Source organism: Perca fluviatilis, chromosome 5 (assembly GCF_010015445.1).
Source record: "Perca fluviatilis chromosome 5, GENO_Pfluv_1.0, whole genome shotgun sequence".
Taxonomy (NCBI): domain Eukaryota; kingdom Metazoa; phylum Chordata; class Actinopteri; order Perciformes; family Percidae; genus Perca; species Perca fluviatilis.
The window spans coordinates 23,373,156-23,392,892 of NC_053116.1; the positions used below are offsets into that span (position 1 = coordinate 23,373,156).

General features: G+C 42.5%; 1 protein-coding gene across 1 annotated transcript in view; it reads left to right on the plus strand.

The window, feature by feature from the left end:
• The window catches only part of rerea (arginine-glutamic acid dipeptide (RE) repeats a), a 91,808-nt gene that overhangs the window by 19,198 nt on the left and 52,873 nt on the right, over positions 1–19,737 (plus strand). Inside the window, exon 3 of the mRNA XM_039800436.1 lies at positions 7,029–7,099. Within this exon, the coding sequence (XP_039656370.1) occupies positions 7,029–7,099 (71 nt within the window). The remainder of the gene's footprint in view (positions 1–7,028; positions 7,100–19,737) is intronic.

Sequence of the window (19,737 nt, forward strand, 5' to 3'; positions counted from 1 at the left end):
GATGGGTTCAGGCGGCTTAGTGCACATCGATTGGACGGGGAAGGGTGGAAGGAGAAGTGCAATCGACCAATAGGTGGGCCTGCAGCTAACTGTATCTGTGCTGCTGTTTTGAAAAGGATGGAGGGGTGTGTCTGTGGTGGTGGCCAGGGGACTCTGTCCCAGGCCATTGGTATGGTTTGATGCTGGGGTGAACAGCCTGATGCAGTGCAAACAGACATCCAAATTGATCTGTGCCCTGTGGCTGAGCTCTCACCACTTCCCCAGGCCTGGCCAGACACCTCCAGAGCCTATACTCTACACCCCCCACCCCAGATTATAGATCCTCTCTCTAGAGATTATACACACTGCCATGGGGATCAATATGAGACACCTTAGGAGCACAGCGCCACACAAAACACTTGTCAGTGCACACACATACACAGTACCCTAAACCAGTATTTCTGCACACTCACAAGTGTACTGTAACGCATAACATGCACACACTAACACGTATACAAAGCATGCTTTTAACAGCCATAGACACGGTTCCTATCTCTGACAAGCACACTGCTGCAACACACACACACACACACACACACACACACACACACACACACACACACACACACACACACACACACACACACACACACACACACACACACACACACACACACACACACACACACACTACTATCCACATTGCTCATCCCTTCTCTCCACTGCAGCAGGACTCTGCTTGGCGTTGCAGGCGGCTGGCTGACGTAGCATGTCTCCTTCCTTCCTAACTGACTGGCTGGCCGCTCTGTCTAAAATGGCGAGAGCTAATGGAAACCACCTGCCCCCCTCCACTCCTTCTGCCCTTCTACCTCAGTTTATGCCACACAACATGGCTGCCACAGCCAATCCACTTTTCAGGAAGGAGTTACAGGACGATTCTTTTTATAAAGTGGTAGGTGTGTGTAGTTAGAGCAGTGAATAATACAGAGAGGTTGCAAGCTAGTCTGAGAAAAAACACCTTGTGTTGGGGGAGTTGTTGATGTGGACAGCTGGCGTTTCTTGCCGCAGCCACCACAGAACCCTGGGGAGTTTGTATGTGTGTGTCACTGTATGTGTCTTGTGCACACACAGTAAACTGTGCAGCAGGATTATGTCTGACACACACACACACACACACACACACACACACACACCCCACCCCCCCTTTCTTCAAACTCAGGACCGACTGTTGGCAGAGTCACACAAACCTGCCATGTCTTATTTCTTCTTGGATATATGGCAGTTGTAATTGACTTCATGTTGTATATAATGTATATTGTTATTACTGCTAATGATGCACCATATCTTTATCATTGCAAATGGTGACATTTATTAAAACCACGTCTGGTATTCACAGGTGTGGCAGATTCACATTAGAACACCGTTTCATAGTTACTTCAGTTATACATTTTAAACTTAATAATACAAGTGAATTTTTGCACAATAGAATTTCACTAAGGCTCTTAGCTGGCTAACTGACTTCCTTGCAGTTGCTCTAATACACCAAACCTTTAGATATTGTTACATTCTGTCATTTTTGACTTAGAATTTACCTACCTACCTTAAATTTGCATTAGTGCTGAAACGATTCCTCGAGTAATTTGAATAATTTGATTACTAAAAAACCTTGATACAAAATTATTTGCCTCGAAGCTTCGTTTAATCAATGTTACCAACTTTGTATCGCTCACGGTGTTTCCGCACGGAGGATTATTACTGATGCACACCAGGTTGATGCTGCTGGCGACACATGCAATGAAGACTGACGGCGCAGATTACAAAATGAAGAAAGAGCGTAAATAGTGAGGGGCTAAGAGAAAAGACAGGCTGGAGAAAACGACAAAGTGTCCAAAGTTTGGAATCAGTTCAAACATAATTAAACTCTGTACAGTGTGTCTACTGCAAAATCAAACTTGTTTATCACAATAATAGCACGACGTCAATGCATTGAGTCTAACTTAATCCTCCATTCCACAAAGTGGACCCGACAAAAGTCAGTCAGAGTCGTATGGATGATGAAACTACACCAAACACAACAACTACCAAAAACAAAGGCAAGAAAATACGTAGTGGTGACCACAATTTGATCTAAAGAGCCGACTTGTTGACTATCCCTTCGGAAGAACAGCTGATTGTGCACCATTTTCTCTCACTCTCTCTCTTCATGGAGAAACAGCTGGTCAATGATCTACTAGCAGAAGTGTAACAGAGCTGTGTAGCATTGTAATCAAATGTATAAATGAAAATAGGTTGAGTATAACTAATATATACGTATAGGCCTATATACAGATCAGTCTCAGGTTGAAACTTGTAAGTTAAGTTGCACAACTTAAGGTAATGTTTATATATGTTTAATGTACGCCTTAGTTCTAGGTTGTTATTGCATTCCAGAAAATGTTTTCTTCAAAAACAATGTAATATGGCACTTAAATGCACTTAATGTTTAGTTTTTTGAGAGATGATATTGTAAGCAGTATAGGCAGTAAAAATGTTGCTTTTTCCGAAAATTAAACCAAACTATTGTATATTATTGCTCTTCAATAAAACAAAAGTATTTCTTATCCGATTACTTGATTAATCGATTGAATAATCGGTAGAATATTCGATTACTAAAATAATCGATAGCTGCAGCCCTAATTTGCATTGCCAGAAAATGTTGTGCCTTTTATCAAATGGATATTAGATTCAGAGTAAAGTAATATTATTAATATTATTATTATTATTATACTTACACAACACATGTTAATTCTGTTTTCAGTACGGAGCCTCTTGAGAAGCCAATATAATGTGGTTTAGTGTGGGATCAGATATTGTGGAGAGCCAAGACATCCTAGGCTAGAGCTTATTTAACATAGCACATCCCATGCACTATAAAAGCTATCTGTCGATCAGTTTGCGGTTTCCAGTTAAGCTAACATAAGGGACCAGCCCTTTGGTTCATCTCATATTGAAACATAGCAGTGTGAATCTGTAGCCTGTCGCTAACTGAACACCTCTATTTTTAAAAAACCCTCTCAGCTCTCCCATCTCTCCCCACGCTAGAGACTCTGGGAAAAGGGCTTTTTAGTGAAATCCAACCACCTGCCGACTGCTAAATGAGAAAGCGTGGGCTAGCTGAGAGGGATGGGGGTGTGGTGGGGGGAGTGTTGTCAAAGAGCCTCTGTTCTCCCCTAGGAGCTCAGTCAGCTGTAGGCCTGCCCTATTGTAGAGAGCTGATGGTATCGGTTGCCAGGTATTTCCCACTGCTTTTCCAGTGAGAAGAATGAGGGAGTTGTTGGGCTTGTGGATGAGGAGAGAGGAAGGAAAATTGGGGGAAGAAGGAAAGTGTCCATGTGCCTGCAGGCCTTCACTGCCTGTTACGCAACCCCACTGGGACGGCCCAGCAGGAAGTGGCACAAGGCAGCCTTGGTCATCAGCTGGTCTTGCTCGCAGAGGCTGCAGTCGGTGCTGGATCAGTAATGACACCAGTCTCCCTTTTTCTCCCAAGCTCTCTGTCTCTCTTGGCCCTCTCGTCCCCTCACCCCGTGTTGCATTATTGCATTCCTTGTGCTATTTAATTTTAGGATCAGTGCACTCATGTGGGTTGCTTTGCTATGGCTGTACTCTACCCTGCGGTGTGTCTGTGTGTCCGTGCATTTGCGCATGTGTGCTCTGGTAGTTTGAGCTGAGCACCACTTTTAACAATGCAGGTGCGTCCTGCCTCATGGCTAACACTCACCACCTGCAAGCACGACTTAAACAAACATTTCTCTTGATTTAACAAGCCTGCCTTGTATCCTAAAATATGCTCATATTCTTGCAGTGTTTAGCTGCTCTCATTCCACAGCACCAATCCCCCCCCCCCCCCCATCACTGTTTACAAACCATTGGCATACATGATTGTTCACAATGTGGCTTTTCCATTGTTGGCGGCTCGTAAACGAACGCCAAGCTGATATTATCTAAGAACGCCCCCCTCCCCTCTGCTGAAATGCTGCAGCAAATTAAACAGCATCTTATTTGCTTGATACAGAGAGAGTAGAACACAGCTCTTTTGCTGAGACTAGGTGTGTTTTAGATTAGACATGCTTGGCAGCCATAAGAGAATGGCTGACTGAACAATGAGCTACAGCTGAGAAAATTGCTGTGTGTGTATATGTGTGTGTATGTCATAAGGTTATAACAATGAATACTCGGTCGCTTGAACTCAGCGGTGACGATGTAATTGGAGAAACAGTGACCGGCAGGATCAGGTTTCGGTGAAGTGCTCGGGTCTGAGGAACTGTGCTCAGAAGCTTCGTGATTATCTCCCCGTGTCAAAGTATTGAACTTTCTCTATCTGTCTGGGTGGCGTGGCGGTCGACAGTGGATTGTAGGGTGGAGGCGAGTAGAAGAAGTTAAATTTAACGGCTGCGGAGGGAATGAGAGCATTCTACTACAAAGGCCCTGCTGTGGTTCTCCCTCCTACAGCGAAAGGCTCCATCCATCCAACGAGCACACACTTCAACCCTTTAAAAACTGCCCTTCCCCCCACATAGACCCCCACCCACAGCTAAACCTTTCCTCCCTCCCCTTTCCACTTCTCCACTTGAGCGAGGAGACCCACTTCCAAATGCACAAAATGGCAGGAATGTTTAACAAGCCAGGCAGACCCTGGAGGAACCGTGTGGCCCGCTTCGATGAGCCCCCCTCACCCCCACCCAACCTCCCCTGCGCTCCGTTGCCTCCTTTTCGTTCAAACAGCAGAGTCTGAAGCATTAACTGGGTTTTAACTTTCACATTCATTGAGAATCGCGTTATAGTTGCTCTCAGAAAAATGCCCTTGAGGTAGTCGATTTTTAGTGCCCAGGATGAATTCAAAATGTGCTTCTGACGTTCGAAGAATGGACTGTCTGTGAATGAGTAAGCTAGATCCCTGTCTCATTTTTTCCCCCCACCACCTATCTTTTTCACATTCGCTGTCTGTTCTTTATGCCTGTTGGTGTGCTCTGGGGTGTAGACACGGAGATCTGGCCCCTCTAAATGAATGTGCCGACGAGGTGAAGGCACACTAAACCCTAATTCCCCCGATTTGACTCCTCCGAAACATGTCATCTCATTCAGATTATTCTCTTTTGTTCTCGGCCCTCCCCCCACTCCCTCCATCTTGCTCCCTTTTCCTCCACCCGCTTCTCTCTGCCTCTCTCAACACACACACACACACACACACACACACACACACACACACACACACACACACACAACAACCACACACACACACACACACACACACACACACACACACACACACACACACACAAACTGTGTTGCTCACAGATCACACAATAGCACTGATGGATATTTTCATTCATGTTATCTTGTAAATGACTTCCAGGGATGGTGTAGAGGAGGAAGAAATGGAGGGAGCCGGGAAAAGCGAGAAGAGGACAGTAGTGAGAGAGAGATATATATAATGCGTCACTCAGAGCCAGCAAGGGCGATAAACCCCCACCCTTAGAACAGCTCATTCAGCCCACAGCAGATAACAAGCCCACCCCGGGGTTACAAACAAACACGCACACACAGAGCCTCTCAAATAACAAAGCCCATGATGTCACAGACATACTCGTACACACCAGCCCCTCTACAAATGGTATCTTGGGTGTCAGAGCCATTTAATATCTTTGCCACCCCTCTTTTCCTCTGCAAGCGGTAAGATAAACCACAGCCAGATCGATAACTCTGTTGACACAAACAAATAAATAACAGATGATGGCACTGTCAGTCGCTGAAATAAAGCTAGCCGTTCATCTTTTGTTAGGGAAAGTGTGGCTTAGTCCTTCTGCAAGGAACAGCTCAGCATGTTTTTTGGTGAAATTAGAACCAGTTTGTGTTGTCAACATATAGGGGCTTTTTTATTTTTATCAAAGCTTACAAAGCTGAAAGATATTGCCCGTCTTGAAGGCCTTGTGTGTGCATTAATGTAAGCAAGAGTGCTACGCTCCGTTGCACCAAATGGCAGGCAAAACCCTGGGAGCAGTTAAATAGCTTGTTGCATTGTTTCCATCTGAATAGAAGGTCCGTTTTTAGGGTTTAATGTATTTTTCAATCAAATAAGTGTCAGTGGCTTTAGTAAGAACGGTGTTTTACACGTTAATATTTAAACCCATTTTTTGTATTTATTAGCTGATCACACTCTTACACTGGTTTTGTGTTTCAGCTAAAAGCAAAAGGTGAATTGTAGACTATTATGCTAATTTACCTTTTGTGGATTTAAATCTCTTTTTCTATAATAATTCTAACCCTTGGCTGTTTCTGGAAAGTACTGTGCCAGACTTAGCTGTAACCATTAGCCGTGTCTCCCGCCTCCTCCTCCTTTTCTTCTCCACAGCAATGGCTGTGTTTTTGTCCTCTGCAGCGTGAATGTTTTTGTTAAGGAGATGAGAGGTCACGACCTGACCATACCACCAGTCACATTCAATTTACCACCACAGCCTGCTAGGGCCACCTCCTCTCTCTCACACACACACACGCACACACACACACACACACACACACACACACACACACACAATGTGATGGGGTGCTTTTTATGAGGGTTATGTAATTTGGCAACATTTTAAAACAAGAGAGGACAGAAGGGGAATTTCTTTTTGTTTCACCGCTAAGCTGAACCAAAGTTAACTGGACATACTGTATATAGGGGCAATGACAGACGTCATTTTGTAGGAACGTGTTACAGTGATGACTCGGTGGTGGAATGGGGTTAAAGTCAGTATTACTCACTGGTGTATAAATGGAGTGGAACAATAACATAATTCCCCTTGGGCGTAATGTTTGCTTTGGAAAGGCAACCTTGTAGCACTCCAAAAGTCCTTAATCCTATTACTCGCATTCCAATTGAATTTGACTCAAGGAGAAAAATGTCTTTTCAGCAGAGGTAACTGCACCCAACATAATATATTCTGTCTGCATAAAAACATGAAAGCTTTAGGAAGTGTGAACATCTTCTTTCAAACTCACTTTCTCGTCTTCTTTTTTCTCACTTGCAGATTGTGTGTACATTGAAAGCCGGCGGCCCAACACTCCCTACTTCATTTGTAGCATTCAGGATTTCAAGCTGGTGAGTACATTTTCTTGTCTGTCCTGTTTTATGACCCTGTGTCCCCACACTGGCCTGGGGTTCAGCACTAATCTGCCCACCCATTGCGTGTCGCAAGCTGTAAAACAAACCACTGTTGAGCAAAAATGTCAGACGAAATCAGGGCTACGATGTTGTGTGCGCCATAATTAGGAAATATAGGTGCAGAGTTGCAATTTTTCTTTTTACACTGTGGTGGTCTGATGAGAACTGAATACAAATCACAGTAAAATACGATTTATAATCAGTTTGTATCCTGAGGTTTGTTTTTGAAGGGTCATGTGGTAAAATAAAAATCCCTCTGAGAATCAGGCTTGAATATTAACCACCTTTGCGATCCACTGGCAGTGTAATAATGCTTGTAATGGAAATAAAGATGTTTGTTGATGTACTTAATTGATTTAATGAAGGAGGCCGTCACCAGTTTTCAATTGATTTTTTTTTTTTTTTACAACCTAATGTGGCCAAATTGCCTCTTTTGCTGAATAAAGAAATAAATTAGTTTTTAATTTGCTTCTGAGAATGGCTGAGTCAGTCAGTTTAGTGAAGTGGCGCTTGTTTTCTCTGCAATAGGACACCTAAAATGTATCACACACACACACATTGATTTTCCCACACTGCATTTTCTATGTTTGCTAAAGGGGAAGTTACATTTGCCCTCACCTGACAGATTTGTCTTTGTTCATGTTGATGAAAAAGGATGTAACCTTATGGTTTAAGAAATGCGATTAGATAGTTTGCTCCACTGTAGGTGACTTTATTGACACACTGAACAGCTTTAGAATTCATGAATGTCTCACAGCTTCCTGCAAGCCATTCAGATTATCCTTCTTTTTTTTAATTTTTTTTTTTATAAATATATAATCTTGTATAAAGTGCTGTATTATCAAACTGGGTGTGTTGTGAGTGGTTGGTAAACTAAAAAAGCCTTATACAAATGCAGTTAATTTACCATTTTACATTAGGGCTGCACGATTTGGAGAAAAGGTCATATTGCAATTGCAATTTACAGTGCTGCAATTGCGATGTAATAGTATCATGAGTTTAAAACTAAATTAAACAAAGTTAAACCAGCAAAAGAAGAAATATATAAACAAAAATGTGTAATTCTTTTTTAAAAACCTGAATATTTTAGAAAATGAAATGACAAAATACAAATTCTTATTAAATTAATAAATTTTGTATGCCCTTATAAACGATGGCATTCAAGGTGGGTGTAATATAATAACTAGTGATTAAGTTACAAAATATACTTTGTACAACCTCTTCTTAAGGTCTGCATGCTCTGAACCCCTCACGTGACCTTAGGCGACACACGTGCTACTGCCTAAACAGACTGACTGGCCACTGGTCATCTTTTGTAAACGTTGTTATGATAGAAGCGCTTAATACATCCACGGGGTAGCGTAATTCAGAGGGCAGATTCAACGTAGATTCCACACAGAACCATAAATCATTGGTGAGAGCAAGAACGGCCGGTGCTGATGAGTGATGTCAGTGCCTAAGCGAGGAGAGCGCCGTTGAGCGGTGTCAGAGTTAGCATAGCGGCTGTGTGAAGGAAAAAAGAGACAACAAAGACAATGTAAAGTGAGTTAACAGAGAACACTAAGCTTCTTAAGACACGGTGGCTTCATCTGTTAATACTGTCGGTAAAGTGAAGGGTGTTACAATGTGGAGACAGTGTTACGCACACAGCACACCTATTTGTTTACTCAAATCACACCATTTTTGCAGTTATGTAATCGCACAGAGTGACATCGCGATTGAGATTGGATTAATTGTGCAGCCTTATTTGACATGTTGAGTAATGGTTGGCTACATGTGGGATTTTTTTCAAAGGTCAGTGCAACTTTTGGCTGAGGAAATTTGGCGGTCAAAGTTCACCAAATTCTAACTGCCTTAAATGGAGAGCGGAAAACACTTTGGTGCAGGTTTGCAGTAATGTGCCTGATCTTTAATGTGCAGTGACTACTAGAATATGTAATTGATGGTTCTATGTTGCCTAATAAAGCACCATCTAACCCTGCTGGGGCGAGCATTGCCTGTCTTTTCACAGATTGGTTATCTAAGCAGAGTGCAAAGGGCTCGGTGAGGTGCGGCCAGGCCCCAGGGGGCCAAAGTAATGGCTGCTAACAGCCAGGGTGATGATGGGAGGTCAGCTCAGGCCACACACACACCACTTTATAAAAAAGGTGTAGGACTAGTGTGTGTGTGTGTGTGTGTGTGTATGTGTGTGTATGTGTATATATATGTGTATGTGTGTATATATGTGTATGTGTATATATATATATATATATATGTTATATATATATATGTATATGTATATATATATATATATATATATATATATATGTGTGTTGTGTATTATGTATATTATGTATGTATATATATATATATATATATATATATATATTGTATTTGTATATATATATGTGTGTGTGTATATATATATATGTGTGTATGTGTATATATATATATATGTATGTGTGTTTTATATATATATATGTGTATATATATGTATATGTGTATATATATGTATATATATATATATATATGTATTATATATATGTGTGTGTGTGTGGTTGAAGTGTTTGAATACTTTTGTGTGTAAAGGGCGGTTGTTGTGTGTAGAAGAGGTTTTAAGGTGAGCTGGGAGCCTTGCAGAGGGGAGGACAGCCAGGCCCCACAGCAGCAGGGCTGTAATCGGATTGCTGCTAGAGAGTGCTGAGGACGACAGGAACCCCTCTTTGTGCCCACGCATGTGCATACACACACTCTCACAAAAACCTGCACACCTGCACCTTGATTAAGAGCGCCAGAAGAGGTCTGGGCAGACAGAGGTAATTGTACAGGGAGGGAGAGAGAATACTGGTTCCATTAGCTGACCTCTCTCTCTCTCTCTCTCTCTCTCTCTCTCTCTCTCTCTCTCTCTCTCTCTCTCTCTCTCTCTCTCTTCTATCTTTCTCTGTCGGTGTCTCTCGCTCTCTGTTGCTCCCTCCCCCCATCTATCTGTAATTAATGAAAAGCCATCTGCATGCCTGTATGTGTTTGAGCAGACTGTACCCTTGTCCCCCTATGTTAAAACAACAAGCCCCGCTGGCTCTCTAAACAAGTACAGCGTTTTTCATTGAGCTCACTTTGTGGCTGTGCTACAAATCACAAATGATTGTTACTATGACTATACTAGTTACATTGAAAACTCATAATCTCTATTTACTAGACCAGCACAAAATCCTCTTTTAGGATGATAGCGGATCACCGTGAAAAAAATGTCCATCCGCTCCTCCTGCTCTTTAGTGGGACATAATGGTCAGTGTAATCTCATTTCCTTCTCTTGCCACAATATATTGAAAAGGAGAGACAACAGGCAACATGGAAGTAAACCATGCATTAGACGTCAACTCGTTCTATATATTTCCTATTCTCTCGTCCCTCTGTCTACGACCCCCACTTTTTCTTGCCGCACAAATTATCGATTAACCCCCCTCTGTGTGGGGAAACAGGGCCTTGTAGGCACGGCACGGGGGGATGAAATTTCATTGGTCCTGAACCAAACAACCTCGTCAATATTGCCCGTCTCGCACCCTTCCCTTTTCCTGTCTCTCTCTCCTCCCTCAGTCTTTAGGCGGTAACAGTCTCACTTTATCTAATGACCTGTGAATCCAATTAGTGGTGTGTAGAAATACGAATGCAGCCATCAATCTATCCTGCGTGGGGAAGAACAAGGATTAAAGTCCACTCCTCTGTGTCTCTATATCTTTCTTTCTCACACTCTGATTCTGAGACTAGTCTTGTTGCACGTATGAGCGCAACAGCAGTCATTCAGCAATAACGTATACATAAAAAAAATCCATTTTGAACATTTGCACATCAATTTCCCTACTTTGTTTACTCAACAGTGGCATCTGTGGTGCCCACTGTAACCTCTGTGACATATCATTCCAGCCCTATAGATTTCATCTCCTGCCTTCCTCCTAAAATGTCTGCCCAGATACAGAGGTGACCAGTAGGAGGCCATTTTTACCGTTATAGGTATTAAACAAAATCAGGAGTGGAAGCAAGACATCGAAATGCAGCCGGTCAATTATCAGTTTTTTTTTTCATGCCCATGTAAAGATTATTAGAAAAGGGGAAAAAATAACAAAAGTAAACATGATTTACAAAACTTAGAAGTAAAACAATGGCACTACAAGAGAAATATATTAACATAAATTTGAATATGCACTACAAATGCACACAAAACTAGTTATTAAAGTATAATAATAAAGTACTAAGATGTATTTATTTAATTCCTTCTGATGTGATCAATTAGGTTAACAATCCTTCAGTGTGTTTTCCCACAAGGGCTCGTTTCAGTTTACACCCGGTGCCATGACCTTGAAATGTGTTTACAATCTATATTTGATGAGCGTAATGCAGTGAGCTGGCCAACCGTTGTGTGTGTGTGTGTGTGTGTGTGTGTGTGTGTGTGTGTGTGTGTGTGTGTGTGTGTGTGTGTGTGTGTGTGTGTGTGTTTATGTGTGTGTGTTTATGTGTGTGTGTGTGTTTGTTTGTGTTTATGTGTTTATCTTTGTTATATCATGATCATGCAGTTTGTGTACATGTATATCTGGTTCAGCACTACACAACCACACTCTGTGAGTTGCGTGCTGCTGTGAGAGGAGAACCGGAGACAATAAGCCATCTGACGGCGACTGAGTCCTGAACAATCTGCAGCCATATCTGCCCATTGACCCTGGCTTCACCAATCCATCCTGCTTTTCGTACATTGATTGTCTCCTCTGTCTCTATTTCTCTCCCTCTCACTCTGTCATCTGTTTTTACACTTTATTCCCCCCCATCCCCACTCCTCTTTATCTGCTGTCACTCACCTCCCTCCCTCGCTCCTCCCATCCCATGTTCCAGTCATTGTGTCCATGTCCTCGGCGCTCATTGACCCCCCCCACCCACCCCCCCGCTTATATCTAACCTCATTTGCTGTTATTGGCCAAGTCAGCTGTGTTCTGTCCTCCCTCCCTCCCCCACATCCCTCTCTCTTACTCCCTGCATCCATGTCTCCCTCCCTCTTTTGCTAATGGAGTGATTGCAGTGTTTCTCCCTCTGGGGAACGCATGCTGGATTGAGGAGCCCAGTATGCCAACACCCACATGCAGACACGCAAGCACACATGCACACACGCACACCCACACCTAACTCTCCTTCTGGATCTCCCTCCTATTGGACATTTAATTAGATGCCATGTACAATGCAATTATCGTGCCAGGAATCCAGCTCATATGTTGCAGGCCTGATCAGCTTACAAGGATGAGGGATTGTTTTTGTCAAATGACCAGTATTGTGTGTGTGTGTGGGGGCGGGCGGGCTTTCCAGCACTGTCAAATAACAGGCCCAGACATGTACATTGTACACGTGTGTAATTGAAAGTTATTGACGTGCGTTGATCTAATTGATGAGATGTGTTCAAACTAAAGGTGTGCTGTTGGAAAGAAAAATAAATTGCCTATAAACCTTACCTCTTATCATTAGCATTTGGCCTTATGTCTCACATGCATGCAAGAGTTGTTAATGTGGGGTCGCGTGACCCCTGGATGTCTAATCAGTAAGGATACACATGGTAAATAGTTTGAATTGATGCTAAGAAACAAAAAACTAAAAACTGATCACTCATATTGCTAGTGTATCCCAGCTAACCCTGTTTTTTGCCAATTTATTTAGTCCCATCACCCTTCACTCATATTTACTCTCTCTTAGCTGGGAACTGTCAAGTGAAGCAGGAATGGTATGAATTTATCTTTGAAAATTAGTGTCAGCTCTGCATTTATCTGTTAAAAAATGAATTTCGACTGCTATTAAAATGTGTTAGATTTTTATATCTTTATTATTATATCTAGATTATTATATCTGTTGATAGTATTTGTGGTTCTCAGATGCTCACCTAGCCATGTAAACTTAGCTACATTTAGAAACAGTTTGATACGTTCTCTCCCTGTGACGGGTGAACTTTTCTGCTGTTTGTGAAAAGATATATCCCCTCATTTATGTTTTAAAACTTACTGAAACGATTGATGGGAAAGCCAAATCACTTAATTAGCAGATCGAAAATAAAAATGATTTCAAAAAGGCAATTTATAGTTTTGTACATTTTCACTGAACATTGCGACATGTCACAATTATTTCTACGACTATAAAAGAATATGCAGTTATGTTTTAATCATGCACAAAACGTGTTTTAAATACCATCCAGACTTAAAACAATGGCGCAAGATTACAATCCCATACAGGTCAAATTATTTTATACATAAACATGTTAAACTGGATATCATCACCTTATAAAAATGCATTTATTACTTATGAACATAATCCATAGTTCTTGGTCTGTAACCAGGTCATATTCACTGTATCCATGTGTGGTTACATGTGTATTCAAATGCATGTTTGTGTTGGATGGATATAACAGCATAGCTCTCCCAGTTGTCATGTAAACAACATGTACACCTCGACTACACACATAGACACACCATATGTTAATTGTATCTCCCACAACTGTTTACTGATGGTTTTAGCTGGTGCTTATCATACAGCCTTGGAAAATGCCACCTTTTCAAAGCCCATAATTAAAAAAAATTTTGATAAAGATGCAAATATATGTGCATAAATACGGATGCTTAACCCAAGCAGTTATTAGATTTTCCGTGGACCCTGAGTACAGTCCTAATGGAATCCAAAGAGCTGAGAATTAGCTTAACAATGAGATCCGCTGGCTAATTATCTTGTGGCTAGCTTGTCTGCATATATTCAGATCCATGCAAAAAGTATCACTTAATGTACAACGTGGCATTATTAAGTGGAGTTTTCTGCCATCCTTCTGATCCTTCCTTTAGATTTCTCCTTTTATGTAAAGCTGCAGCGTCAGTGCTGTGTGATGCATGCAGCGGTGAGCCCACAGAAATAAAATTTTATTTCCATGGTTGAGTCAATAGAAGGAGAAACATCAGACTAATTTCTTTTACCAAAAAGTCTGAGTCGTGCTGAGCCATTTAGATGATAGTTGAAGGTTGACTAGACATGCATCACTTGTCTCTTGTCATTGCCTAGAAGGCTGAGTTCCCTCTTTATCTTCCTATTGCTCCCTTCACGACCACCCACCACCCCACCCCCATCAAACATTTTGAAATGCAATTATGGATCAGTGAGCACCGCCATCAGTCGCACTTCTTGTTAATATTTATCGAGTAGAGCAGCAGCCGCTGCCATCTCTTGAGAGAGGGGCGCTACCCTCATTAGGGGCAATTTTTTGTGTGTGCGAGTGATCCTCAGCTCTTCCTTTCATTCCACGGTCCACTCAGCTGCTTTAAGCGAGCTGGTACATTTTACAGACATGAACATGTGGAGATGCAGCCTTTCACAATTGTGTGTGGGGCTGTCTTAAGTGTCTGCTTTCTGTGAGAAAGCAGCTTTGACAAGGGCATCTAGGCGTCTATAGACATGGCCGGCCAGCCGAGCCTGCTGCAAGCTGTTTGATTGAAGCATTCTGTCTGTTATGTTCCCTATTGAGTAGCAGCCTTTAAGCAATAGAACCACAGCACAACAGCTACTAAACCCTGAATGGCTGTTCATTGTCACTTACTTACAAAAGGAAAACGGACCAGAAATTGTTGCTGATATTAATACTTCCTTACTGTGGTCGGCTGGAGCAGGTTAGCACATGAAGTGGAATACTTTTTTCAATCTGAACAAACCAAATCATGTTCAGATTACCTCCATTTGTTTGATAAATAGCCCCCCTCCCTCTCCTCCCCTCACAGTTGGCTGTGACTAGACCCTGTGAGCAAAGGATTTTTTACTGCTGCTTTGGCAGTATCAGGTGACTTTCCCCATTATGACCGTGTTGATTAATGCTCCTCTATGAGGAGGTATGCACCCCCTCCCATTCCCTCCCTCCTTTGCTGTCTCTGCACACTTGAAATTTCACTGAGGTAAAGCTATTAATGCTGTTCTTTGTGGTAACATTAGGTCATTTAGCTGAGGTGTTGGGGTCACTAGCTGCAGCAGCTGCTGTTACTATGCAAGTGTTTTCTTAAGCGGACACAATCTGCAAGACTGACAAGTGCTAGTCCTTCTCTGGTGTCAGTTTGCAAGCTCGGTGCATTTCTCAAATCAGATGTAGACAGGCACATATCTCTCAGATGCGTACACAGCTCTGTCTCCCTTTGGGGAGGCAGGTGAAATTGATTGTCCACAAGAGCACAGCGATGAATAAAAAAGCATTACAAATGGCAAGGTTGAGATAACAACATAGTTCAGACTCGGCCAGTACGTGAGGCTGTATTCAGTTCTGCTCGTGGGTATAAAAGCAAACCTACCCAACCCTCCCCCTTGCTCCTTGCTTTTATTCTCCCTCATATCCCCTTCTTTTCATCTTTTTGGACAGATAACACTTTTTTTTTTTTTCTCTCACCCTCACTGCTCTCCCTGTGCATTAGCTAAATGCTGCTATGGAAACTAAGTTGTTCAGCCAATAGGAGGATCTCTTTCTCTAGGATAGAAGATGGGAGGGGAGGGAAGTAGAGACAGACTGAAATCAAAATGGGGTTTTGTGTGTGTTTTTATGAGTGGTGATTACCTTCCCAGATGGAGAGGGTGCAGGCTCTGGACAGTGGGGGTTGGTCGGGCTGAAGGGCCATGCTAGCGGCCAAAGCATTTTCATAAGACTCTTTGAAAGCTCAATCAATAGCCACCTCTTTGACCCACCACTGCTAAATTATTCAGCAGAGAAGGCTTTTGCCTACCCTTCATCCTTGGAGTTTCATTAGTTGAGTTTACTTTCACCGGCTTGGCTGCGCCTCTCTCACAAACACACAGATGCATGTAAATTTGTAAAGTCATTTTTCAGTGACAGATGACATTTGGGCCTTGCATATATATCCAAGTGCTAATTTATCTCCTTGTTACTGAGTTGTTGAAATATTCAGCGGCTCTGTAGACACTTTTCTTTTTTTCCCCTGGCACATCACAAGTGAAAATGTCTCCTCTGATGTCTTCACTAACATCTGAAGCAAATTCGCTGCGCATCAGCGTGGAGCACTACATTTTTATCTTAAAGCAGAAGAGCAAACAGACAGTGCTATCTTCTTTGGCACTAGCTTTGATAAGAAAGTGGGAAAACAAATGTAACTAAGACTTCAAAAAAGGCAGGTAGATTTGAAGCTCTCAAAACCTACAGGACTCCCAACCCTGTAGTTGTATATGAAAATAATGGCAGGGGCTGTTTAATTACCTGACCTGGTCTTCCTTTCAGATGAAAACAGTTGACTCCTTCATAGGGGGTTGCATGCTAAATTAGAGGGCGAAGGCTCCTTTGAAGTAGGCTAATGTTCGCAGTGTCTAACAATCTCTGGGGCTGGATGGTTTCCACTGTAGATACCATAGAATTGCAGATGACTCCCTTAATTATTACTTCTCTCATAATTTTCAGCTGTTAGTATCTCAGGTAGTATCTGCAAGTATTGTATTTAGAGGAGAATCTCTTGTCTTGGCCTGGCCACCCAGTGCTGAGTGTAGTAACCAGACACTAAACACATTTGCGTGGATTGGTCAAGCTTTAATTGGATTGGCCTCTGCTCTGAAAACGGATGGCTAATTTCACCCCACCTCCTCTTCCTCTCCCACTTTACATTTCCACTTCCCTCCTGTCCCCTATTTTTCTCCATTCCACCCTCCACTTTTCTCCACTCTCTCAGCTTAAGTGGGTATCTGGCGTGCTTCACCACTAGTGCTCAGCTCAGTGTAATTTCCAGCTTGTCCAATGTGTGACATGCCAATAAAAAAAGAATGAGAGAGAACAGGAGTGGAGGAGGAGGAGGGGCGAGAGGATAACACTGTGGAGATTTACAGTGGTATCGGGTTCACACGCTTCGACTAGGGCCCTATTTTCCCCCCTCTTTTTTCCGTTAAAGAACACATGGTGCAAATTAACTCTCACCAGCAGAGAGAGCAAAGGGAGGAAGGAAGGAGGGAAGAAGGGCAAGGGCATTGGTCAGAAAGAGGAGCAGACACGAGAGAAGGAAATTTCAGGGATGTTTTGAGGAATGAGGAATGTCGACACTTTGTACCTTGGAGCCTGCTGCCTCACAGCCCTTAAAACAACAGCAACATCACCACAGGCTGCCATCTCCAGCAGCTCCCCTGCAGCAGCACTGCAATCTCATACTGACCCTCTAACATTTTGTACATGTGCTATAGCTTGACTCACTGCTAGCTTTATATATTCTCCATCTTTGAATGCTTGTTGATTTAATGCAACGCAACTGGCTCACATATGCTCATGTTTCGATCATGAAAGGGGACTATCACTGTTTAAGAGCTCTGATATGCAATTGCTCTAAGCACAACTCTGTCCAGTCAGTATGTGAACAAGAAAACCATCTCTTAAACCTAGAAACCAAAGAACAAAGAAGCTCCATAAGCAAAGAAACGGGACTTGAAGGGCTCACAATTAAGCTTTTACTGTCAAATAATTTTTTTTTTGTAGATTTGTAAAATCCTTTGAACCATTAAATGCACTAATAACCCCAGAGATTAATTTAGCACAGCACTTCGATAAGCACACAAAGATCAGTATATATGGTAGTATATAATAAAAAATATAAAATAAGAAAAAGGGAATAAACAGGTTTTTCAGATATGCATTAATGACAAATTTAGACTAGTCTTTCCTGGGACACAGAAGAAGAAGAATTGTGTTTTTTGTGCATCATATTTCCGCCGGCAGTGGCAGTGAGTGGTGTTGCATGTGCTTTGATGGGCAAGTCTAAATTGTGTTTGCCTGTCTGTCACCGCCAATGGATCACATGGGCCGAGGGAACCACATCTGCGAGGGCTTGGAGATGCCTTCTCCACACATGCGCACACACACTTCATTTATTCTTCACATAGGTGTTTGTGCATTTTTGTGACTTGCAACCACACACAAAAACATTGCACACTTCATTAATCTTGCGTTGTGTAACCTTCAAGTCCTCTGTTGTGCTTACCCCTCAAACCCCTCAAAATTCTCTACCATCCCCTATAATCGTCAACTCCCCTATCTCCTCCCTCTCAGTCCCATTTCTCTCCTGAACATCAGCTCTACTGAGATTTCACGCTACTACCATTTGATTTTATTGTTGCCTCGATCCTTAAACAGTACGCTATGAAGCAGCATAAACACTATCCGCGATGGTAAAGACATTTCCTGGCATCAAAGGGCCGAGCTGTGCTATCCCCACAGTAGCTTTATTCATTTCTGCTCCCGCCACGCTCAAACGCTCTTTGTTCTTCTCTTTATAGGAATGTACTTAACAGTTTGGCAGTGTTGTGTTTGTGAACACAGCCACCTTTGTTCCAGCAGGCAGTTAACACTTGTGCACAGAGCAGAGGGAGGAAAGTCTGCGTTATTAAGCCTACTGTTAAATTAGCCTAAGCACTATCTTAATGAAATGATTAATAAAATGCAGACCTCCCCATAGTCCCTTTTTTGTGCGGTTGTCAAATCCCCATGTCTTTTATCCAGTGGCTTCTACTCTTACCCTATACAGTTGTTAAGGCAAGCTGCTGCCATGCAAGGCAATCTGTGTTTGGAGCTTTGTCTGACATTCTGCTTCATTTCCTCTTCTTATTTGCTCTGGAGCTAATTGAAATAATCAGAGCATTTTAAATAATTTTTTTTCTATCCAGATGCTACTGGCTGCGTGTTTACGCTAGGACTAACAGTCAGCTGTATAGACTTTCACTGCAGCATCACGACAAGCTAACCTTGGGCTATTGAGCTTAACAGCCCATTTATAGATCGCCATAATGCCCTCCCCATTTGAGAATAACTCTTAATAAGCTCCCATCATTTGCTCTTTTCATATCTTACGGCATTCATCACCTTCTTCCACATTATTTCTCTTTGACTTCTCCTTTCTTCCTCCCCTCTACTGTCTGGTTCTTGTGATAAATCTTTTGCCTCAAGGCATTGTGGGATGGGGGTCTGATTTGGGCCCATTACCGATGGTAACCCAGCACATGGGCATGTCCAAATCGGTTCACAAACCAGCTAGAAAGGACAGCGGGGGAAAAAAACAACTCCCCGTCTTCCTCCCACCTCTCTTTACCTATCCACCTCTCTGTCTCCTACCTTCACCCTATCTTCTCCAGGTGAAATGGAATGATTTAATGTGCAGCCCTGTTGGAGTGGGTAATGGAGTTGGTGGATGAATGTGCAAGGCTTTCTCCATCAGCAAGTGGAGGGGTGTTGAAGGTGATCGAGACCCCCCTCTGTGTGCTCCTTGTATAGACAGTGACCTCTCGTCCTCTCCTCCCTGCAGAGCCAAGATGCACACATTTACACAAAACGCATATCCCATTTCTTCAGCGTGAATGCCACAGTAGAACCTGTGCTTACACTTCTCTAGCTGTAGACTTGTGACAGGACCTGTAGGGGACCGATGGAGCTTGCTGTTAACAGATGGCTGACTGTCTCTTGGAGTACCTTTTTTGGCCCAAAACACCATCTCTAAAGATGCCTCAATGGATCATTAGAGTTTTTTAGATGGGCTTACACTGAGTGATAATGAAACATAATGTTATTTATTTGT